The 25,039-nt window shown below is 43.5% G+C and overlaps 1 protein-coding gene across 1 annotated transcript in view; it reads left to right on the forward strand.

The window, feature by feature from the left end:
* The first annotated feature begins 23,069 nt into the window (after positions 1 to 23,069).
* The window catches only part of ATP8A1 (ATPase phospholipid transporting 8A1), a 119,747-nt gene continuing 117,777 nt past the window's right edge, over positions 23,070 to 25,039 (forward strand). Inside the window, exon 1 of the mRNA XM_054383297.1 lies at positions 23,070 to 23,562. Within this exon, the coding sequence (XP_054239272.1) occupies positions 23,070 to 23,562 (493 nt within the window). The remainder of the gene's footprint in view (positions 23,563 to 25,039) is intronic.

Raw genomic sequence — 25,039 nt, forward strand, 5'->3', positions numbered from 1 at the left:
AACTCACTGAAATTTAAGTGAGCAGGATGTAATTAATGACTTAAAGCAACAACAAAACTACATATGTGAGTCCTTCTGAAAACAGTAATTAAGTGTTTCCTAAGCACAGTTGGTACATTGATCAGGAGGCAAAGTCAAAAGATTTGTTTTCTTCATGAAGTTCCTTACAGCAGAGATTTCCAAGCTGCAGAGAGCTGGCTAGTGAGGTATTCATTCATTTTTCTTTTAGCCCTTGAGCACAAGGGGATAAAGCAGAGGAAAAGAGAGAAGGAAATTAAGCAAGCATGTGTGTGCAGAAGTACACAGAGCAATTTTTCTTTTTCCCCAAGAAAAAGTTCCCAAAACCCCCACATGCATTCTTGTCTAATGTCATTACACCTCATCACATCTTGAGGTTATCAAGGGGATGTTCTCAACTGCAAACAGGAGGAAAACCATTCACCTGAGACTTGAAATGGAAGAAGTTGTGCAGTTGCTTTGAATGCAGTCCATGCCCTGGAAATGTGAAATTTCTTTCTATGTAATGCATTGAATAATTTTTGTCAGTACTGAATTGGCTGTATCCATATTAATAAGGCCTACACCATCCACCTGAGACTTGAAATGGAAGAAGTTGTGCAGTTGCTTTGAATGCAGTCCATGCCCTGGAAATGTGAAATTTCTTTCTATGCAATGCATTGAATGATTTTTGTCAGTACTGAATTGGCTGTATCCATATTAATAAGGCCTACACTGTAGATTCTCTTTGAAAGTCAGTGACCAGGTTTAGTTGTTTGTTTTTTTTTTCTGTTCAGCTACTGAAAATGAATAACATCATGAATCACAGCATTTTGTTTTCCTCTCCCCTTCCTTTCTTGATTGCCTATTAAAAAAAAAAAAAAAAAAAGTTCAGAAAGGAAATAAAACCTCCTTCAACACTTACCCCATCTCCAAAGTAATGCACATCATATAAAAGCTCTGCTTAGAATCATAGAATGCATGGGTTGGAAGGGGCTCCCAAAGGTCATCTTGTCCAACCCCCATGCAGTGAGGAGGGACATCAGGTCTGATCTTGAATGTCTCCAGGGATGTGGCCTCCACCACACTTTTGGGCAACCTGTTCCAGTATTTCACTACCCTCATAGTAAAGAATTTATCTCCTCCTAATATCCAACCTGAATCTCCCCTGCTCTACTTTAAAACCGTAAGTTTGCCACTTTTGCTAACACTTGAGTGACATCACAACTTCATGCCCTCATCCTTGCCACTCTTTGCTTTAAGACTTTTTACCAAACACCTCACAATACTCTTAGATCTGTTCATCAGGAAGCTTACAAAGCCTAATGCTTAGGAGGTCTGGGTTTGCTGTGTTCCCAGTGTGCCATTTTGCTTCTGAGCTGTGCTGGGCTTCTTGCACCTGAGGCTGAAGCCTGCTTCTTTAGGATGCAACCTGAGACCTTCTGCTCCTCACAACATTTTGAAAGTAAACTGCTCCATGTCACAGGTAGAGCTTGTTTGGAAGTCTGAATCAGGGAAAAAAAAAACAAACCAAAGTTTATGACTAGTTTCTTAAAAGCTTCAGTGAAAGTGAAGAGGAGTAAAGCTTTCCATAAGCTATCTGACAGAGCCTGTTTCTGACCACCTGCAAAGCCAAAGGAGCCTGCTCTGGACAGCATCTATTTTAAGCAAGTATAGCTAGAAATAAAAATGTACACATATAAGCAATTACAAAGCCAGTTTAGTCAGATTTTTAACCCTTACTTAAACCCATATTCCTTATTTTATACAGCCATTTGCCCAATGAAACTATAAACTACCTCCTGACAGAACAATGCACAACTATTTAAATTATAACCTATTGCCCTTTCAAAATTCAAGCAGTGGATCAATCATCTGCACTTTAAAGAACAGGAGTGCAAAAAGAAGTTCTTTTTTTCAGTGTGAGGGGAGGAGAAAATCTCAGATTTGACCTGCTGGAGAGGGTTCAGCAGAGGGCTACGAGGATGATTAGGGGACTGGAGCACTGCCTGGTGAGGAGAGGCTGAGGGACCTGGGGCTCTTTAGTCTGGAAAAGAGAAGGCTTAGAGGGGATTTAATAAGTGCTTATAAATATCTGGGGGCTGGGGGTCAGGAGGGAGGGGACAGGCTCTGCTTAATTGCACCCTGTGATAGGACAAGGAGTAATGGATGTAAGCTGCAGCACAGGAGGTTCCACCTCAACATGAGGAGGAACTTCTGCACTGTGAGGGTCACAGAGCATTGGAAGAGGGTCCCCAGAGAGGTTGTGGAGTCTCCTTCTTTGAAGACTTTCAAGGCCCATCTGGATGTGTTCCTCTGTGACCTGTGCTGGATTGTATGGTCCTGCTCTGGCAGCGGGGTTGGACTTGCTGATCTCTTTGGGTCCCTTCCAACCCCTGACATCCTGTGATCCTGTGATTGGGTTTCTACCATCTATATCCATAACTATTTATGGTAGGTGTTCAAAGGCTTTGATATGCTAAGGTAAGAGCAAGAGAGGAAAATTGGGGATGGGGGATGGCAGAGTCAAGGGGAAACAGCAAATGCTTTGAACTGTAGCTGCTGAGGGCAGAGGTTAGTGAGTTCAACTGGATGCAATCAGATTCCCAGTCCTTTTTGGATATTGCTTTTCTAAGGTCACCTAGCTTAAAAAAAAAACAAACCCAAAGGTTTGAAGTACAACCTAATTTCAGGGTTATGGCTACTACTATTACGTTGAGAAACTGATGTTATCTTGTTACCTTAGCTTCTCAGATCATAAAAGAGCAGGGTAGGCAAAGCCAGGAGATAAGGCAAAATTACTGCTCTCAAAGTTCAGAGGGATCCTGAATTTCTACTCTGAGGTTTTCATTTGCTTTCTTTGACCTCAAGTGGCACCAGGGGAGGTTTAGATTAAATAATAAGAAAAATTTCTTTCCTGCAAGAGTGGTCAGGCATTGGAACAGGCTGCCCAGGGAGGTGGTGGAGTCACCATCCCTGGAGATGTTCACAAAACTGTGTGGACATAGCACTTTGGGACATGGTTTAGTGGCCATGGTGGTGTTAGGTCAAGGGTTGGACTTGATCTTAGAGGTATTTTCCAACTGAAACAAGTCTGTTATTCTGTGATACTGTTCTTCACTTACCACTGTCTCTTAATTATTTTCTTTCTTTCTCATTTGGTACAGTGTGTGAGTGTATTTCAAGGAGATATGGAGAAAAAGGAAAACATTTTTCAGAGCAAAGAAAAGTTCCCAGGTAAAATGGCTCCAGAAAATGAGATCAAACTTAAAAAAGAGGATACAACAGTATATGAACTCCAAATGTCTCCTTCAAAATCAAAGCAGAATCAACAGCCCAAGAAAAACAACTGAGTCATTTGACCAGGTTGTCTCTAGTCTTCTAGAGCATTCAAATATGAAGGGGTGAAACCAAACATAAAATTCCTTAAAAAAAAAAAAAAAAGGATAGGAATTTTCATTGTGTTGGAACACATAGCCTGGAGTGACAAAGGAAGGAACCAATGTATCTTTTTACTCTTGAGAAGTAAATAAATTTGCTATCTTCTCATTTGCAAAAGAAGGCTTCTCCAGATGAATTATCCCTGCTAGCAGAAATAATTTGAGAAGTATTCCATAAGGTGAGTTAGTTAAACTTAACCACCAAAAAGAATCCCACAAAAAACCAACCAGTAGATAAAAAGAGAAAACAGAGAGAAATAAATAAATAAATAAATAAATGAAAGAATAGAAAATTGTGATTAAGACCTTTTAAAATTATTATATAGTTATTATTATATATATTAAGACCTGTTTATAATTATTATATAGTGTCATGGTCAAAACCAGCACATACAAGGGATGAATCAATCAGGGATGGGAGGGAAAGGCAAAGAAAGGTAATTGAAGAGATACATTTCTCTAAGAAGCCCTTTGACAGTCCTTTGGTGGGGAAAACATAATCAAGCAGGCAAAAAGGCTCCCAATATTTCAGTCCTGCTATGGAAAATAAAGTTTGACCCTAATTTCCTAAATGATAATGTTAGTGAAGCCCCATCTCACACAGTCTTGCACTCTTGCATTCTTCAAGTCATTTTGTAATGTGTAACTCAAGACTTTTCCCAGCCAGGTTCAACACTGATCACCTGCATGTTTCACAGTGGAGAGTTGCTAGGCTAAACAAAATAAAACATTAGACAAATATTAGGACTTTTATGGTTACTTTTTTTGTTTGGTTGTTTGTTTTTTTTTTTCCCTTAGCTTCTGTCTCACTTTGTAAAAATAACAAACACCGGCAAGAAAAGTAATCAGGATGAAAATAACTCCACTGCCAAATAAACTTAATAGTGTCATGAAATCAAAGTATGCAAGGAAGATTCAGGTCAAGTGGAATTATAATGACATAAAACCCAGGAGGAGAATTCAAGGCCTACTCATAACCAAGAGGGGAATAACTACTGATGTATTAAAACATCCATCATTCCCTTCCTCCTCTCCACAGAAACAAGAATTTCCATAGAATAACACATAATTGTCTTTTGCCTCTAATGTTTAACATATCCAGGACCTGAGTATCTGGTGTGTGTGAAACCCACATTGGGGATGGCATCTAAGCTCTCCATTCAGGTGCCCCAACAACAAGGACTGTGGAGAAACTGACCCAGTAGTCACCTCTGATCCCTAAAACTGATTCATGCTATTCTACTCTCCCTCTCCCTCTTCTCCTTCTCTCCTTCTCCTTCTTTGTCTTCCTTCTCCTTCTCCTTTTCTCCTCTTTCCTTCTCCTCCTCTGTCCTTCCTTCCTCTCCTTCTCCTCTCCTTCTCCTTCTCCTTCTCCTTCTCCTCTCCTTCCTTCTCCTTCTCCTTCTCCTTCTCCTTCTCCTTCTCCTTCTCCTTCTCCTTCTCCTTCTCCTATTCTATTTTTCCACTTATTTTTGTTCTCAGCTGGACTGTCAGTTAGATCCTGAATACTCATCTATGGCTAAATCTGTGACATCATTATCAAGCCCTGACCTAGTAAGCATGCTCTTCCAGATATTTCCAGACTAACGGGGTGCACTCACATCGTGGTGCCGTGGGATGAATGCTTTTGACAGGCACTCCTTTATCCAGCTCACCTTGCTGTTTGTGTCAGGTTGAACAATCCTCAGATCTTCTTAGGAGAGGACAATGACAGGTTAAGCATGCAGTGAGGGGAGGAGGGAGGAGAAAAGGCCAGCTTTCTTCCTAGAAAGCAAGTGCTCAGGAAAAGTGCTGGTGTTTTTGTCAACGTGCTAGCTCATGATCCCAGCATGCAGCTGACAAAAGCATTTCTTCAGCCCGCTGCGACTGCACAAGGGCAGTGTGCTTGCAATGCTGCAGCAAAACTGGGAAGTTCCCCAGAGAGCAAAGCTGCTCTTATGCCACTCCTCAGCTGCAGAGATAGACTAAAGGACACTGCAAAAGGCAAATTTGCATCAATAAAGAGCACATCCCATTTCACCAGCTAATATAAGCACTGCATCTCTTTTGTTCCAGCTGTAATCGAGTCATGATTTTAGGCACTCACCAGAGCAATGACATCTTCACTTCAACCATAGAAACAGTGGGTTTGGACCAATGTACTAAGTGCTTGATGGTAAATAAGAACCAGAAAAGGTCATCTATAAAATACAGGGACCAATTTAAACACAATGCCAAATGAATCTGGAATCAAACACAGAGCCTTGAGGACTGCAGCCTGGAGACAAAGGACAAAGTGGCAGTGACCTGTGCCACCAGGCACTGCATGATAGTCCAGCAAGCACTTCAAAATCAGGCAAATTTTGTTCACCCAAATGGATAATGAGGACTCATCCCTCATCAGGAGGGAGGGAGAGAGACTGTTTACAAGGGCCTGTGGTGATAGGACAAGGGGCAATGGCTTCAGACTGGAGAAGGGCAGATTTAGATTGGATATCAGGAAGAAGTTCTTCACCATGAGGGTGGTGGAACACTGGAACAGGTTGCCCAGGGAGGTGGTTGAGGCTCCTTCCCTGAAGATATTCAAGGTGAGGCTCAACAGAGCTCTGGGCAACCTGATCTATTTGAGGATGCCCCTGCTGACTGCAGGGAGGTTGGACTGGATGAGCTTTGGAGATCCTTTCTGGCCTGGACCATTCTATGATTCCACAATTTGGCCAGGCTGTTCATCAAATGAATTGGCTTTTATCAGTTCATAAGCATGTAATAGTTTGAATTTTATAGCACTATGGAAGCAAAACTGAGATTATGAAGAAAGTTTAAAACCTAATGCAAGTGTTACAAGGCACAAAAAGAGTCCAGAGAAGCTGTGTTTATTTGGTGGCTGACAGATACTGTTAATATCTGGGACAGAATGTCTACAATGGATTTTTAAGACATTCCCCCCCCCCCGCACCCCCCCTTTTTTTTTTTTTATTGATTTATTTCTTGTCAAGAAATCTTGTCAAGCAGAAACACAGATGTGGGTGGTTCTTGTCAATTCAGTGATAAGTAGCAAAACACAGGAGCTAAAATTATAATATTTGGTGTTCTGGAAAAGCAAATTTGAAGCCTGTTCAATGTCCAAGTACATTAGTAAATGCCATAGCATTAGTAAATACCATACATCAGTAAATACTGTAGCATGTGCTCCTATGGCATGCAATTTTTACTTCCCCAGATAGGGTTAACTGAATAATTCATAAGTGCTGAGCAATGGGGAATGAATGAGTTTCCTGTAGTAATTCTTGTAAAAGTGATTACCAGCATCTCATGGGGTTCCCAGTGTTCCCTTTCATTCTGTGAATGAATGCCCTACTTCTTTGGACATTAGGAAGAAGTTCTTTACAATGAGGGTAGTGAAATACTGGAACAGCTTGCCCAGAGGTGGTGGAGGTGACATTCTTGGTGACATTCAAGGTCCCTGAACAAGCTGATCTAGTTAAAGACATCCCTGCTCACTGCAAGGGGGTTGGAGAAGATGACCTTTGAGGGTCCCTTCCAACCCAAAGCCTTCTATGACTCTATGAGTCTAAGATTCTTTTCCAGAAATGACCATTCACAATTGCTTTTTTCTTCTATGTCATCCTTATGTATGGAACATATAGAATAAGGCCTTTGACGGCAGCTAAGATGATTTTTTTTCTTTTTCTCTTGCACTTCATATTATTCTCCAAAGTGTGCAGTGTGGCAATCAGCCTTTTGTCTCCCACAGAAAAATGGAGTAAAATCAAGCTCTCATTTTACAGAAAAAAAAGTTGTTGTCTGGGTCAGAGATTGTAGGGATAAGCTCACAACTCCTTTTACTCTCAGCTGTGTGTGCAAAGGCAGATTTCAATCACTAATATGAATTTTACTACCTGTCAAAAGCAGTTTATAGCAGGTGCTTTTTCAGTCAAAACATCCCCAAAATGATTTAATCACAAAGCCAAGTAAAGATAATGTTCCTGTGCAACCAGCAAAAATCCAATTAGTGTGAGTGTGTCTCCTTGGTTTCATCTTCCCTCTCCAGGCACTGAAAAAGGGATCCAGCTTTTGCAGACTCTGTCTCAGCCTTGTGCAAGCAAACATTTCCTGAAGCAGTGGAGCTCTGTGCTGACTCACAGACTTGTACCACACAGTGCATTTGCACAACACTTCAGCATCCTTTCCACACTGGATCTTTGCTTCCCACAGGTGGCCTTTGATCACACTGCCCAAATGTATTTGACACCTCACAGACAGTGAGGTGGATTAGGAACGGGTTACAAAATAGAGTTCCAAGAGTGGTGATCAATGGTGCCAGGTCCAGCTAGAGAGCTGTAACTAGTGGAGTCCCCCAGGGATCAGTGCTGGGTCCAGTGCTGTTCAACATCTTCATCAATGGCATTGATGAGGGGACAGAGTTTCTGCTCAGCAAGGTTGCTGATGACACCAAACTGGGAGGCTTGCCTGATACAGCTGAAGGCTGTGCAGCCATTCAGTGGGACTTGGACAGCCTGGAGAGCTGGGCACAGAGGAACCAAATGAGGTTCAACAAGGACCAGTGCAGAGTCCTGCATGTAGGAAGGAAGAATAAACTGCACCATTACAGGTTGGGAGGTGATCTGCTGGAGAGCAGCCCCATGGAGAGGGACCTGGGAGTCCTGGTGGATCACAAGTGATCCATGGGACAGAAATGTGCCCTTGTGGCCAAGAAGGCCAATGGGATCCTGGGCTGTATTAAGAAGAGTGTGTCTAGGGAGGTTCTCCTCCCTCTCTACTCTGCCCTGGTGAGACCTCATCTTGAGTACTGCATTCAGTTTTGGGCTCCACAATTTAGGAGGGACAGGGACCTGCTGGAGAAGGTCCAGTGGAGGGCTTCAAGGATGATTAGGGGACTGGAGCACTGCCTGGTGAGGAGGGGTTGAGGGACCTGGGGCTCTTTAGTCTGGAAAAGAGAAGACTGAGAGGTGATTTAATAAATGTTTATAAATACCTGAGGGCTGGGGGTCAGGAGGGAGGGGACAGGCTCTGCTCGGTTGCACCCTGGGATAGGACAAGGAGCAATGGATGCAAGCTGCAGCACAGGAGGTTCCACCTCAACACAAAGGGGAACTTCTTTACCATAAGGATCACAGAGCATTGGAAGAGGGTCCCCAGAGAGGTAGTGGAGTCTCCTTGTCTGGAGACTTTCAAGGCCCATCTGGATGTGTTCCTGTGTGACCTGTGCTGGATTCTCTGGTCCTGCTCTGGCAGGGGGGTTGGACTTGCTGATCTCTTTGGGTCCCTTCCAACCCCTGACATCCTATGATCCTGTGAACTGTAGCAGAGGCTCCAGTTTTCTTTCCAGGTGGCAAATGGCAGCTTCCCTTAGGCAGAAGAAGGCAGTAAGAGCAAAGCTACTGGCCACACTCACAGAGACAGCCAAGCAGGGGAGGGCAGCCTGCAGCAACCTCAGCAAGTTTCTGTTTCACTCTGCCCCCTGCCCATGGGAGAAAGGAATCCATTTCTTTTCCTTGCCACATTTCTTTTGGGAAAGGAAAGTAAGGCAAAGATCATGTGCTGAATGCTGAGTCACTCCTTTGATTTATGAGCCCCTTGCAGCTCCTCTTTGATTACTGCATGTTAAATAATGATTCAATATTGACAATCATTAGAGTCAACTCCACAACTAAAATAGTTTTCCATAAATATACAGGAAATGCATAGTATGACTGTAAAATAATACACAAGTTTATAGATTCTTAGTCTTAAAACTTATCTTAGTTAGTTTTCCATAATTTTCCCCTTTCCTAGATGAGAGAGAAAAGTGAGCAATAATATTCATTTGTTCTAAACTAAGAACTGTATTTATAAATGTTACCCAAAGCTGTTATTTGCTATATTTTACTGGTGAAGAGACAAGTGTGGAAATCACTGCAGGAAATGAGAGGCAATATCTGGAGCTACATTCATGTCTTCTTTCTAGATTAGTGAAGAAAACAAGTAAATTACAAGAGGGTGCTATCAGTGGGATGCTGCACTTTATGATGGAGGGTGAAGTGCCTTTACTCTTCTCCTTCCCCTTTCCCAGGAAAGCAAATAAAAAATTACTTTCTTACCTGTTTTTCTCGTATTTGTCTTTGGTAGACTATATTTTCCTTTAAATCAGCTCTGCAGAGAGTTCTGTGGTGGGTTGGAAATTCCCCCCAACATTTTTACTACTTTCTGCTCAAGATCTGTGGCAATTTTTTTAAAGGCATAGCCTCAAACCACCACAAGTTCCATTTGTGTCCTTATGACCAAGAAAGCCAATGGTATCCTGGGGTGTATTAGAAGGGGTGAGGTTAGTAGCTCTGCCTTGGTGAGACCACATCTGGAATATTGTGGCCAGTCCTGGGCCCCTCATTTCAAGGAGGACTTCAGGGAACTGCTTGAGAGAATCTAGTGCAGAGCCACAAAGATGATGATGGACGAAGCAGAACATCTCCCTTATGAGGAAAGGCAAAAGGGAGCTGGGGCTCTGACTTGGAGAAGAGGAGACTGATATCATGTTGATAAATGTGTGAAGGGCAGCATTAGGAGGATGAAGCCAGGCTCTGCTCAGTGATGTCTAATGATAGGACAAGGGGCAACAGGTGCAGGCTGGAGCACAGGAGGTTCCATGTGAACATAAGGAAAAACTCTGGGGGTGACAGAGCCCTGGGACAGGCTGCCCAGAGAGGTTGTGGAATCTTCTCTGGAGACATGCAAAACCCACCTGGATGCATTCCTGTGTGACCTGCTCTAGGTGATCCTGCTCTGGCAGGGAGGTTGGACTGGATGATCTTTTGAGGTCCCTTCCAATCCCTAACACTCTGTGATTCTGTGACCAAGACCACTCAGTTTTCTGTGCCCTAAGAACACATCCGAGTGTTGCTGAAATATAAATAGAAAACCAACTTACTGGGTTGTAAAGCCATAACTAAGCTTATTAAAATGAAGACACCACACAAAGCACACTCAGTCCTTACTAAATCTGATCTTTACATGCACTAACACTGAATTCAGTTTATTCCGAAGCACTTCATGGAAAAATGACAATCAACGTGATCTCTCCAGACCTATGTTTACAGCAGGTCTCTGAGCAGGAACAGTCTTGTTTTCAGTGGGTTAACAGTTGAGAATTAAAATAATGTATTTAAAAATATTTGTTGTGGCTTAGAGGAAGCTAATCTTTACATCCTGGCATGCATGAAATCAGCTGGGTAAGGGATACAAAATGAAAGCTGGTATTGCTGAAACCAATGGAGCTTCTGCAGCTGACATGAGATGGACTAGCTAAACTTTGCCTGCAGAGAACACTGCTCTGCTCTTCAAAATCTGAATAATCATCTCCTTTAATTTCCAAATATTGAGGCAATAGTGGTTGCACCTGGTAATCCACATTTTATGATCCTTTTCCTTCAGATAAACATCAGATTAGTCTCACAGTAGCTAAATAGATGTTGGTATCACTAGAGAACTAAAAGAGAAATGGAAATGGAACAGTTAGAGAAAATGCCTTTTTTTCCCCCAATTCCCCTTCAGTTTTCCTTTTCTGGGACAGCAGTTAGAGCTTTTTTTGACTTAGCTGAAATCTTACCAACCTTCCACTGTATTTACATTCTGTTACAGATTCATTTATATTTAGCATTTTTCTTTGGCCAGCAGAATAGGCTATGATGCTGGATTAGTGCTTTGTTCATAGCAGGATTTCAGATGAGTCACAGATATATCTCTGCAGCAGCTGTTGCAGACCTTGTAATGCCATTAGGCTCTGACTCAGAGAAAGATGTTGCACTGGTGTACTGTGGCTATAGTCTTAGTGACCTCTACAACCTCTACAGAAGCTGTTCCATGTAGAGGAAGGGAAAGCATCAATGAAATTCTCATGCAGAACATACCCTGGAGACATAAGGCACACACTATAGCCACTTGACAAGTTCCATGACCTTTTCACAAGTTGTATGGAAAAAAAAAAACACTTCAGAAGATGAGGAAATTCTACTTGTAATTGCTTCCTGCCAAAAAAAAAAAAAAAAAAAAGACTCATTTCTTATCTCATGGTAAAAAAAACCCAACATTTCCTAGCTCATGGTAAAAAAATACCCAAAAAGCCAACACCCCCCCACACACTTCCTTGCTCATTGTAAAACAAAACAAAACAAAACAAAACAACACAAAACAAAAAAAGAAACAATTCCTTGCTGATGCTTTAAAGTAATACTACTTCTTTGCTCATGACAAAAAGCCTCTGCAGGCCCACTGAGCACCATTAAGACCCATGAAAACTTTCAGAGGTTCTGCTAAAAAGCTACATAGTCAAAGTACAGAAGAAAATAGGTCCCATGTGATACTAGAAATTTGGTGAGGAGTCTGGATGTCTGCAGAGGATTGCAAAGCATCTTGCATATTCCAAACACTATTATAAAAGCTACAGTTTCAGAGTTCTGGGGAAGAGTCATCACACACACAGATAATGCTTGGCATTTTCAGCTTCAATGCCAAGAACTCTGCTAAACCTCCACCCTTGAGTGATGCCATCTGTGCAGAAACATTAAGCCCATCTTTACCTCTAAGTCTGATATGTTAAACTCACACACTCAGATAAATTCAGATTTAGAGCAGATAACCTTCTGTGTTTGGCAGCAGGTACAGTAAAGTACAGCCACTGGTCCCAAATGCTTGGTAAGTAATAGCTACAATCACCTTGTTTCTGCCAAGTCACCCAGCCAGATAGCAGGCATAATTCTGGACTGATGGAAGATATATACCTGGCTCCTTGCACATCTTTCTAGGACCACTTGCCAATCAATGTTCCTTTCACAGTATCACAGTCTCACAGTATATCAGAGGTTGGAAGGGAGTTCAAGAGATCATCAGGTCCAACCCCCCTGCCAAAGCAGGATCTCTTAGGGTGGTCCACACAGGAACACATCCAGGTGGGTTTTGAAAGTCTCCAGAGAAGGAGATTCCACAACCTCTCTGGGCAGCCTGCTCCAGTGCTCTGTCACCCTCACTGGAAAGAAGTTTCTCCTCATGTTGAGCTGAAATCTTCTCTGTTCAAGGTTGTTCCTGTTGTTTCTTGTCTTATTATTGCACACCACTGAAAAGAGCCTGGCCCCCTCCACTTGCCACCCACCCCTCAGCTATTGATAGACATTGATCAGATCCCCTCTCAGTCTTCTCTTCTCCAGACTAAACAGCCCCAGGGCTCTCAGTCTCTCTTCACAGGGGAGATGCTCAAGTCCCCTAAGCATCCTCCTGGCTCTCCCTTGGATTCTCTCCAGCAGGTCTCTCTTTCATTTGATTTCATTTCACTGATTTGATCTAAGTATCTCTGGAAAGACTCTGGCCTATTAAGATATAAGCAAAGTAATAGGGGACATGCACACAGAGATCTAACTGACTAATCATGTAGCAAGTTCTGGTTCTGGAAACAAAAAAAAACCACGAACCAGAAATAGAACAGCACATAATTGCTGTAGTGTGAAGAGACATAAATAAAAAGGGAGCAGAGGAGAATGAGCTAAATCATTTGTTATACTGTTGATTACCCAGACTGACAGAGATTTCTTGGCATGTCAAACAGCTCAAAAATAAAACATGAATTCTCACCTCCCTAACACAGAAGAATAGGCATCTGTCATGCTATGTTCACTCTATCTATATTAGCTTTCAGACACCATGCTGCCTGTTTTGATTTTGCAATGAACCCAGCACAAGGTCATCATTTTCTTTAAAGGTCACACCAAGCATTAGCTGAGCACACTCTTAAAGAAAACTATTTCTTAAATGCACATGGCTAGAATATTTCAGAAGGACCCAGCCTTGCAAGATTTTGAGTACACAGGCAATGACCTCATTCCTCAGATGTGTCTCTATTTATTGCATAGGTAAAAGAGAATTTGCAGTGCAAATGCTTGCACTTACATCAACACAAGGGATCAGCCTATCAAAGAGAGAGAGAGATAAAAATAATATGTGCTATAATGGTCAGTATTACCTCTGGGCAGCTGTGCATATACTAGATATGGAGTGTGTACAAACGTTCACATTGTAAAGTGAAAGTGGGATGTTTTAGGCTCTCACATTGGTTGTTCAAAGCTCCTGCCATCCAGGGGGACTTGGACAGGTTTGAGAGGTGGGTGCGAGCCAACCTCATGAAGTTCAACAAGGCCAAGTGCAAGGTCTTGCAAGATCTGGCTTGGGGCAATCCCAAGCACAAATACAGGCTGGGCAAGGAGTGGCTTGAGAGCAGTCTCAAGGAGAAGGACTTGGGGGTGCCAGTAGGAAAACAAAAAGATCAACATGAGCCAGCAAGGTGAGCTTGCAGCCCAGAGAGCAACTGTGTGCTGGGTTGCACCAAAGGAAGTGTGAGCAGCAGGACAAGGGGGAGCCTTCTAGTCTGATCTCATGAGGCCCCCATCTGCAGTACCATGTCCAGCTCTGGGGCCCCCAGCATAAGAGGGACATCAAACTGGTGCAGAAGGTCCAGAGGAGGGCCAGGAAGATGATCACAGGGCTGGAGAACCTCCCCTGTGGGGACTGGCTGAGACGGAGCTGTTCAGCCTCGAGCAAAGACGGCTCCATGGAGACCTTACAACAGCCTTCCAGCACCTGAAGGGAGCCCATAAGAAACCCAGGAAGGGACTTTTTACAAAGGCTCATAGTAATAGGATGAGAGGGAACGGATTGAAGCTTGAGGAGGGCAGATTTAGGCTGGGTACCAGAAAGAAATTCTTTACAGTGAGGGTGGTGAGACACTGGAACAGGTTGCCCAGGGAAGTGGTGGATGTCCCTTCCCTGGAGGTGTTCAAGGCCAGGTTGGATGAGGCTTTGAGCAACCTGATATAGTGGAAGGTGTGCCTGCCCGTGGCTGGGGGGTTGGAACTAGATGATCTTCAAGGTCCCTTCCAACTCAAACCATTCTATAAATCTATGAAAACACATTTTTTAATGTGTTATGGCTGCATTTCTATCTGGATAGTCTGATAGCTCTCTTCAGTGTGATACTGCAGAGCTAAATAAATGCTGAAGACAGAATTTATTTGACTAGAAAGTAAAATACCATGTCATAAACATCAAACATCCAACACTGGCAATATATACTTGCATTCCTAATTCAGCAGTAACATTATTTTAAAGATTACATGAAAATGCCTTTCTGCCCTTCATCTTCAATGCCTGGATATGTTCCTGGGTGGCCAGCCCTAGGTGATCCTGCTTTGGCAGGGGAGTTGGACTTGATGATATCCAGAAGTCCCTCCCAACCCCTACCATTCCATGATTCTATGGTCTTTAAATTGCCTTGCTGTAGAGAGGACATTAAGAAAATAGATAAAGCATTGCAGAACAATATTGATTTATAATGACTGATTTATAGCCTAACATTATTTGCCACTGTGTTTATTAGTCAGAAGAGGTTTGTGGTTTGCTTTTACTGACTAGATTGTAACATGATAGGTTTGAAACTACTGAAACAAATCTGAGTATTATCCTTGCTCTCCTATGGTCAATAGCAAAAAGGACTGCTGAATTCAGCACATCCAAGATTTCTCTCTGAGCTTTTCTTTATACTGAAGGATTTGGGAGAGGTTAAAATAAAGTTTTCATAAAAACAGTATCAAAAGGAAACTTCTCTGGGCACTTGGGAAAAGTGATTTATGATCAAAGTATAAACTGGGCAGTTTCATGAATGCATTAAAGCCTGTAAGGTTCAACAGGCAGCCAGAATGCTGACTTCTAACTCGGAACAAACTGTCTCTGTGACCTTGCAGTGAAAATTCCCATACTTTAAAAGGCCAAGGATAAATAACCCCATCAGACAGTTTATATTCACTTTTCCTTGAGGTTTGGACTGGCTGGTCTTTGAGGTCTCTTCCAACCAGATATATTCTGTGACTCTGTGATTTAAATCTAATCCATCTGATGTCTTCATTGCAAACTGATCCTTCTACATACAGACTAACAGCCTCCTGGAATCACTTGCTGAAGCATGCAGCAAAATCCATCCTGATAGTTCACACATTTCAAAACTTACCTATTGCCAGAGTTAAGATATTTGGTTATTACTCAAACAGCCTAAGAGCTGAGAGTCTTAAATAATGACTGGGAGAAGACCCCACTGCAGTGTCAAACATCAGACACTTGCCCATGAGTCAGCAGAAAGCATGAGCTTCTTGATGTCCTAGAGAGGTATACTTCGGTAGCTTCCTTTGATTTGTACAATGTTCTCTTACTCCTACTTTGCCAACTCAAAACTTGATTTCCTAACTCCAGTCCTCAGTGTTGCAATCACAGTTCATCCTCTTTGGCACACAGTTGTCTCCAGAAGTGACACTGAAAAGCACAGGAAGTTGTTTGTTTGTTCGTTTTCTTAGTTGAATCTTACTTGACCTATTAACAGCCCTCCTGATACTGGGAAGAGCTATTGCAGAAGGGAACCCCCTTCTCTCTCTCTCCTTGCAGTCCTGGGACAGAATATATCCAGCAAACTCTGTAACCTTCAGAGATTTGGCTGTCAGGTGCTGACTGCACTGAGAATCTGCAAGCTCAGATGTTCAGAGTCATGACTTGCCCAGTTTCAGGTGACTTTATTTTCAGTATCTTCTGAGCAATGTCCTAGAGGAATCTCTGATGACCAGGCAGATCACCTGCATCTCTGCAAAGGCTCTGCAGTTCCTCAACTAAATGATCAGTTGATATTTAGCATAGGACTCCCCTACAACATGCTCTTTTTCTCTCATAAGGCCTTCTGATATTTGAGTGCAGTGAAATCAGGGAGAGATCTGTTTCCAAACTCCAATCTGCTACACTGCAGGACAGCAGACAGTGCTTATTGCACTGCGCTGCTACTACAGAGTGACACCTGCTCATCCTCTTCAAAACACAGAGCTGACTCTTGCACTAGATCCACTCTGTTTACCAGAATCTATTCTGCTTTGGGTAGATTTCAGATTGATGATGCATTTTTGGTTTATCATTTCCTTCTCTCTGCTGATATTTGAATATTCCTGCCACTGTAGCTCTTAGTGGTATCTGTATCAATAGATATTTAATTCTAAGTGTTTTTTGTAACTGAACTGCCTGGAAAACTGAAGGCATTTATTATGACAGAGCTTCTCCTGTCCTCCCTCCTTGTTCTCCCAGAAATATGTACCTAAATTGATACAAGCATTTTAACAATGCTGTTGGGAACATACCTCCAGTTGTTAGAATTTAAACTTCAAGGACTTTGTTCACCATCCAGTTATTCCATGTTTACAGTGTCCTAACATCTTTAAAACTTTAAAGCCAGCATAAAATGCAGGAAAGCAGCAGTGAATTATACCATCGCCATCAGTGCAAAACCATGTAACATAAATTTGCAGCAGTTTCTTCAAAAGTATTCAGTGACCAGTAGGATTAAATTAAAACCTGTGCAGTCCACTTTCACTTCCCTTTTAGCATTTTCTTGCATGATCATGCCTCACAGGAGAAACCAATCTAATATAAACATCTGCATTGTGTTTCTAGTCTGTGGCTTTCATCTACTATTTGCATAAGCATGTGATTAGCCACAAAGAGGCCATCTGGCTGGCCACGCTCTTCCTGATCCATTTTCTTCATGTGCCAACATTTGTCCCTGTGCCACGCTCCCTGTGTGATATATCCACTTGCCACAGTACTAGACTGAAGCTTACCAGCAGAAGTGTTTCAGTTTTTATCTGCTGACCAAAGGGTGCTTGTGGGCCGGTCACAGCTACACAAACATCACGGGATGCCTGCAGAATGCTGTGATAGCCTTGAACCTACTAGGAACCCTAAGTAGCCTGGCAAGAGTTCAAACCTTCTCCTTGTTTTCTGGCAGAGTTTTTATTTCAGGCATGATGTTCTCCTCCTCATGTTTTCTACAGCTGTGAGTGACCATCAAGAGTCACATCCAGACCTGGGCTTTCATGTTCTCCTTGAGCTGTCTGCTTCTGTGTGACTGCTCTTCCTCTTTACCCTGTTGTAGCATACAAGATCCTGTGGGTACAGCAGCCAGGCACTAGCAATCCTGTAAGAAACTTTCTCTATTGGAGACTATGAGGAGAGGCTGAGGGACCTGGGGTATTTTAGTCTGGAGAAGGTGAGAGGGGATTTAATAAATATCTGAGAGCTGGGGGTCAAGAGGGAGGGGACAGGCTCTGCTCAGTTGCACCCTGTGATAGGACAAGGGGTAATGGATATAAACTAAAACACAGGAGATTCCACCTCAACATGAGGACAAACTTCTTCACTGTGAGGGTCACAGAACACTGGAACAGGCTCCCCAGAGAGGCTGTGGAGTCTCATTCTCTGAAGACTTTCCAGACCCATCTGGATGTGTTCCTGTGCAACCTGTGCTAGATTGTATGGTCCTGCTCTGGCAGGGGGGTTGGATTTGATGATCATCAGAGGTCCCTTCCAACCCCTAACATCCTTTGATCCTGTGACTCTGACCACTACTTAAGAGCACAGAAGCTCAAGGTGATGGCCATTTCAGCCCAGCCTTGCATGGCATTGAACAGCTTCTGTAAAAGGCTAGGCACTGTTTTGAGCACTGTGCTCAGGACCCCACCATAGTGGGGGTGGCACTACTCAAATTAATACCAAGAGAGACACTTTCCTGCAAACAGCTCAAATAGCAAAGAAGTGGAATTAAAGAAGCCAGGAAGTGCTTATCTAAGGTCACACAACAGGTCCTTTGGCAGAGTCAGAAAGAAAACATAGGTATCTCACTTACTCACACTCCTGTAAAGGTAAGAGTACAAATAAACATGCAATCCCCAATCATGTATCTCTTGCTATGCCATAGTTACCCTAAAAAAATCTGTTGAAAAGATCAAAGAAAGCTTCCAAAGTGGAGAGTTTGGAAGCAATGTGTAACAATTCCTATAGAAGCAAGCCAGCAGAGATCCTCAAGGATGTCTTCTTAAATAACCTGTCTCTAGCCATCCCATCATTCCTATGTGCAAATCAAGTTCTGGGAAAGCCTATTTGGAGAAAAATAAACTTCCCTTCTCTCCACATGTAAAAAAACAGAAGATATGATGCCCATGATGTCCATCTTCTTCTCAGAAAAGGATAATGAGGTGGCTTTGAAAAAGTACTGATACATTCACTTTTATTGCCCAGGAGGAATGATGCTGATGGCAGATTTAATAGCATCTGTACTGTCTCTCCAAGGTCAAGTGACAAAACACACCAAGATCTGACCATAACTGCATTGCACCACTGTGGACATCTGTAGGTTAGCTGCTTCCAACCACCACAGCTCTTTCCAGCAGGTGAGATCTTGTCTTTTCAGGAATTAGTGTGCCTGATGTGGGCTGTTTGATGCTGCCATGAAGTGTTGCAGGATGCATACCAGAGAACTTGGCCTTGCAGATTTCTATTGCAAGCAACTGTGAGTTTCAGTCCACACTATGGAATTGTTTCCTTAAGTCTTTTTCTTCCAGTTCTCAGAATGTGAATCTAACAGTGTACATAAAAAATTGTGAGGAAAGGACATTTAAACTAGAGCTGGGTCTACCAAAAAAAAAAAAAAAAAAAGATGTATAGATGTAGCTTCTATCTGTTACACTCTGAATCTGCTTTGTTTCTGTTTGGGTTTTTTTGCTTTCCTATGCTTTATATACTCAGGCCCTGCTACAGCAGCTGAGTAAGAAACTAAAAGGAACAACTTCACAGGTTTCTATAAATCAGAGGTTGAATTACCTGTTGTGTTGTGTGGTATGTTCTGTACATCTAAATACCCATGTCAGAGGTTTCTTTTATTAACAAGTCTTGCTCCAGGCAAGGGGAAGCTTTGTCTTTCATAATCACAAAGGGTACACACAATACAAATTTACACTGGCTTGTACAGATTAAACACATTCTATAATGAAAACTTCACAGCCTGTTTCCACAGGTGATCTATTTTTAAGCCAGAGGGATAGTGTAGAGAACAGTTAAGGACAAAGCTTCATTACAATAACAACAGCAAGTAGAAGACAAATAATTCTTCATATCTTCGAGTGAGATATTGCTAAGTACATGTGAACACTGGATAGACTTTGCTGGGTACAAGCTAGTGGATGTATTTGATGTCACATTTGGGTACACAAAAGATTTGTTGGTTTCTGTTAAATCACACAGAGAACCAGCAGGAATTTCACTGGGAGTACTTTAAACATCAGCAAAGTCAAATAATCTGAATAAGCTTGCTTCAGAGATATATTTGTCTAAGAAGATTAAACAAACCTAACACGAGAAATTCAAAATTTAGAACGTAGCAATGTGTTAACAGATCATTTCATAAATAAAACATCTTGTCACTGTTGTAATGGCTGCAGGTAGCATTTCAAAACACTTTACCTGATCTGCTTATAGGATAGATAGCAGAAGCTTATGCTTAGACACACGGATAATGGATTTAAAGATCTCCACACAAAGCCTCCCAAGTGTTATCCTTTCAGAGGGTCAAAGAAGGTAAAGAAAGCAGGGACGTGCCTTTCTCCTTTGAGCAGAGCACTGGTTTAGTCTACAGCAATACCATACAAAATCTGCTAGGTGATAGACAAACTATTGACTCATCTGAGCTAAAATGGTTGCTTCCCTGTACCTCTTTTAATTTTAGATGTAGCTATTTATAACATTTAATTAGAAACTTCCCATGCTATGGGAGTATTTTATATATGAAACTACAAAGGTACTGGTTAAAATATTATGGGAACTTTAATTGCACAGTCTACCCTTGCTGCAGCATCTTATGAAGCAGCAAAAGGCAGCTGTTATTGCAAGGATTTTTCTCTATCTGAAATAACTTGCTTCTCTCTGCCATGTTTCTGCATATGTTAAAAAAAACCCATGAGGTTTCTGTCCTCTTCTGTGCCAAAAGGTAGTGTTTGCCAATAAATCAGTGCTAATAAATCACTATCTACACATTTCAAAATCCACAATGAAACTGGAGGAAGCTCAGTCTGGACTGTCACTTGATCTCTAAAGCACAACATAGATGCCCTGTTTCGTTTACACCTTGCTGCAAAGCTGTCTGGCTTGCTTCTGTCCTGCAGCCCTGTTGTGCAAACTCCAAACAAGTGACAATCCAGAAACAAATACTGAATTCCTTAAAGCACAGGCCATAAGCTGAGAATACTCAAGCTTAAAATGTTGCAGATGCCATTTCTGACCTGTTTACATCAAAACAAGAATGGTGGCATGTGCAGTTGGAACCTGTTTGAGTGACATGGGCTATATTTGCCATAGAAGTGATGGGATGGAGCTTATGTACCTGTTTTCCAAAGGAAATAGTAAATACAAGGGCCAGTTGGTTCTGCTGGCTGATTCTGTGAAGGGAAGGAAGAAAGGACAGAGGCCAATGGCTTCTTCTCCCGAAGTAATAACTGCAAGTGGATGAGACTGTTACAAAACATTGCAGTTGAGTTTCCTACATTCAGTTTCCTACATTCAGATGATATCTGGATGAAATGCCTATTGTGTAACTCAATGGTTAAATGTATTTAGCTTTGTAGAATAAAAACTGGAAAAACAGATAATTTCTTAAGTGATGGCAAGATTGAATAGAACCTTGTTCCCTTTTCTTTTCAAATGCTATTCATACTAAACATTTACAGAAGGCTTTTTCTTAGGACAAAAAAAAAGATATTAAACATTCACAATAACTCAGAGGAATGTATACCAAGAATAAAGCTCCTGATTTTTTTGCTCTGCTATTTTGTGGATAGTGGCCTTATTTGTAAAATAAAATAAAATAAATAAATAAGCACTTGGCAGCATTGTTGTACCATCTTCTGTACACAAATGGGTAAATTTCCAGTTGCTCAAAGGTATCAGTAATAAGCACCACTTGCCAGGAATCTTACAGCCAGCAAGAGGTTTAGACATAAAATGGGATTTAAAAGTGGATTTTAAGTGACAGTCTTATTTGTCACCAGCACTGCAGTGATCTTGGGAGGAAATATACACTGACTAGCAGCAAGTTTCACAGCTTTTTAACAGCTGTGTAGCTGCTTAGAAACCACAAAAAAGACCCCCAGCCCACATCACCTTTTTCACCAAAGGGCCCTATTTACACAGGGAGGGTTATATAGAGATGCCGAGTTCTCTAAATGACTCCTTCAGTCAGGCTTCAGTGGAACCTCAAGAGAAAACGAAAAGCTGTTTCTTACAGAAAGTAATTCGCATTGGCCAAGCCTCTGCCCACAACTGACTGACCTACGCTTAGTATTTCTTAAAACTAGATGAGCAACGCATGTTCTTTCCGGGCATTTTAATTTTCCAGTAAGAAAGCATGAAGAGAGATCTTCCTACAATCTTTGTTTCTGGTTCAGCAAAAAACCCCCACAAAACCAGAAACAAAAACCCAGACAGACTGCTGCATAGGATGATGTAGAAGAGCATCCTCTTCTGAAGAGGAGTCTCCAGCAGGTTCTCTGGCCCATGACTAGGGGAAAAAAAAAAAAGAAAAGAAAAACAAAAAGGTGCATTTATTTCCCAGTGCAGTCTTCAGTTAAGGAAATATTCCTCTTTCCTGCTATCTGAGCTCAGCATTTGAGAAAAACAAATTCTTCATTCACTTCTCTACAGGGATGAAGTGCCACAGATTAAATTTATACAATTTTAGCAAACAAAAAGAGTGACTCTGTTGCTGTTAAGACTATATACATATATATACACATACATGTATATGTAATTTTCTCAGCATATATCCTTTGTAAAGAAATCAACAGCAATCCCACATGTGTAATCTGTGTTATGCGCTTTCTGGAGTGCACAATGGTGGCCTTTAGACTCAAATCCTCTCAAGATTCATGGAACAATAGAAGCTTTGTTCTATTTCATAACTTCCACTGTCCTCTAGTCAGTCAGTATGCTTTGTGCCCGACTGAAATGGATGCAAAACATAACGATGGCAGGAAGACCTACCTCCAAATCTTATCATCACCTTTCCTATTTTCTTCTCCATCCTGTTTTTACTATGGTTGTTTTTTTTTAACAAGACACAGGAATAAGATACCAGAGACATATTGCTCAGCCTGTTGCAGTTACCCAAGTGTCACCTTTAACAGTCTAGAAGTGAAACTGCCACTGCTGCTTCAGCCTGAGGCATCTGCAGCTGGGACCTCCTTTCCACCAGCCCACACACCAGGAGAGCTTAGATTCACACTGACTCAGGGCTGTCAAACTGCGGCACTCTATGACTTACAGATTAAAAATAAAACGCTGGGCGAGAGCTTGAAAGCTGCTTGTCAAACAGGGAGCAGCACCAAACCTCTCCCCCATCAATGAGGGCTTTAGAGCAGCGCTTCAAATTCCCCCTCCGGCTGAACGCCCACCGTGCCCTTCGTTTCATTTACACCTCGCTTAGCTGCCCGGAGTCCCCAGGACGGAAGGAGGCCCCTCTGCAGACAAACAAGGCTGGGCAACTCTGCAGGCTTCCCGCTCGGCCTGCTGCTCTCCGTACCCCCGCATCTCCTCTACCCTGGTCGGCGGGCTGCAGCGGCCGCACCGCCTTCAGCAGCCCGCTTCGCCCCGTCCGCTCCCCACCGCTTCCCGTCCCGCCGAGGCTGAGCTCCGCCGCTTTCCCGGCTGCTGGAGCCGGAGACGCGGTCCGGCCTTAGCCGGGGCTCCCTCCACCCGCCCCTGATGCCGGGCAGCGGCCCAGGGCTCGGCGCGTTCCATTCCCATCGCGTCAAGGGGTGGGGGGCACATCAGAAACCCCTTCACTCCTTCCAGAAGCGGGACGCAGACCGGTCGTACTGCCGGTGCCCGATTAGGTGCCACGGCTCCACAAGTGTACACCCGGGGGAGGCGGGAGATGGCGGCGGGACGCCGCGGGGAGGAGGGATGGAGGGCGGAGTTGGTAGGTTCCGGAGGGGGCAGGCGAGCGCCGAGCGCTGCAGCTGTCAGTTAGCCGCGGCGGGGCAAGCCGAGGGAGTCCGCTTCCTCAGGCTGCCGGGCCAGCCGCTGCCGAGACCCACTGGCCCCGGGACTCCCCGCCCCGGGCCTCACTGCGGCTCAGGGCGCGCTCCGGCGTGCGGCAGGTGCAGGGCGGAGGCGATCGCGCCACCACCCCTCCGCCCGGCGGCGATGCCGGCGGTGCAGAAAACGGTGTCCGAGATCCGATCCCGCGCAGAGGGTGAGTGCCGCCCGGCGCCCTCCTTCCCCGCTCGTAGGGTGGAACGGGGAACCTCGTCCGGCGTTCCGCGACCCTCAGGCGGGGAGCAGCGGTCGGGCTGCCGCGCCTGGCCGGGAGGGGGCGGCAGGGAGATGAAGCGGCGGGAGCCGGTGTCGCGGCGATGGCAGCTGCAACGCCGCCCGCCGCTCACCGTGGCCTCCGGTCACGCCGTGTGCCCCCGCCGGGGCTACGGCGGCGGGAGCTGGCTGCGGACGGGCATCGGCTCTAGCGCCGGAGTGTGAGCTTGGCTGCTGCGGTGTCGGCGGTGTTCTCCGTGCGGCCTCGTCCTGATGGCTGCCCATTGTCTGCCGGGGCCGGTGAGCCCCGGGGGAAAGCTGCCTGACTGTGGTTCAGGGCCAGCGGTTGTTATCTGTTCCCCGCTGTGTCTGGGTCCACAGCTTGCCGGCCCCGAGCGGGAGAGGCAGCGGTGGCTCGTGGCCTGAGATATTCGTCCTGGGATATTAGTCCTAGGAATAAGCCGGGATAGCTCTCCTGTGTGGCATATGTCAGCGTACAGCGATCATCAGCAACAAACGCTCCCGATCCAGGGAATGCACCCGAAAGCTTCAAACCCTGCTGATGTTTTATGCCCGACTAAGGGTTTAGGATTGCCTGGTGTCAAAAACCTTGTAAAAAAGAATCACTGCAATGAAGTGATGTTAATATGCATTGCATGCAAAAGTAAAACTTGAAGTCTCTGGCACCAAAGCAGCAATCTGTTGGGACAGCTTGTGATCCTGAGTTGCTATAGGTGAGGTGACAGCAGTGTCACTGTAATGACGCACACTTCCTGAGGCAGGTATTCAGGTCTCAGCCCTTTGCCTGAAAGTTTTTTGCATCAGGTTGGTTGTTTCTATAGCTTTGTTTGTCTATATATGGAGGTAGAAACTTTCTCCCTGTATCTTTTTTTTTTTTTTTTTGTGGGGTGTTTTTTTTTTTTTTTTTTTTTTTTTTTTTTTTTTTTTTTTGGTGGTTTTTTTTGTGCTAGGAAGATTATGAAGGAAAAACCAGTTGGGAGCAGGCTATTACCTTGATTATTCTTTTCTGTTTCTCCGATGTTACATGCCTTCCTCCCCCAAAAGCACGTTTGTGGGAGGTCTGGCTTTATCTAGGAAATACTAACTGGCCAATAAATAGAAGAATGGATCTTTCTAAGAAGACAGGAAGAAGGTACAACCTTACAGGGACACTTTCAAAATGTGTTTGCAACCAGAGAAGCTGTGCTGTTATACCCACAGTGATTAATAGAAGGGTATAATGGGACTAGCTGAACATCCACGTTTTCAGTGCTTAATTTCAATTCTTTTCCAGTTACTCTTTTTCCAGACAGTTGGTCAGAAATAAATTGGAAAAATTGTTGCTCTCTTTAAAATGATCTAATTACAGGACTCTTAACAGTTATTAAGTGGACAAATGTGGTGTTCCCTAAAGGTAAATG

This window comes from Indicator indicator, chromosome 8 (genome assembly GCF_027791375.1).
Source record: "Indicator indicator isolate 239-I01 chromosome 8, UM_Iind_1.1, whole genome shotgun sequence".
Taxonomy (NCBI): Eukaryota; Metazoa; Chordata; class Aves; order Piciformes; family Indicatoridae; genus Indicator; species Indicator indicator.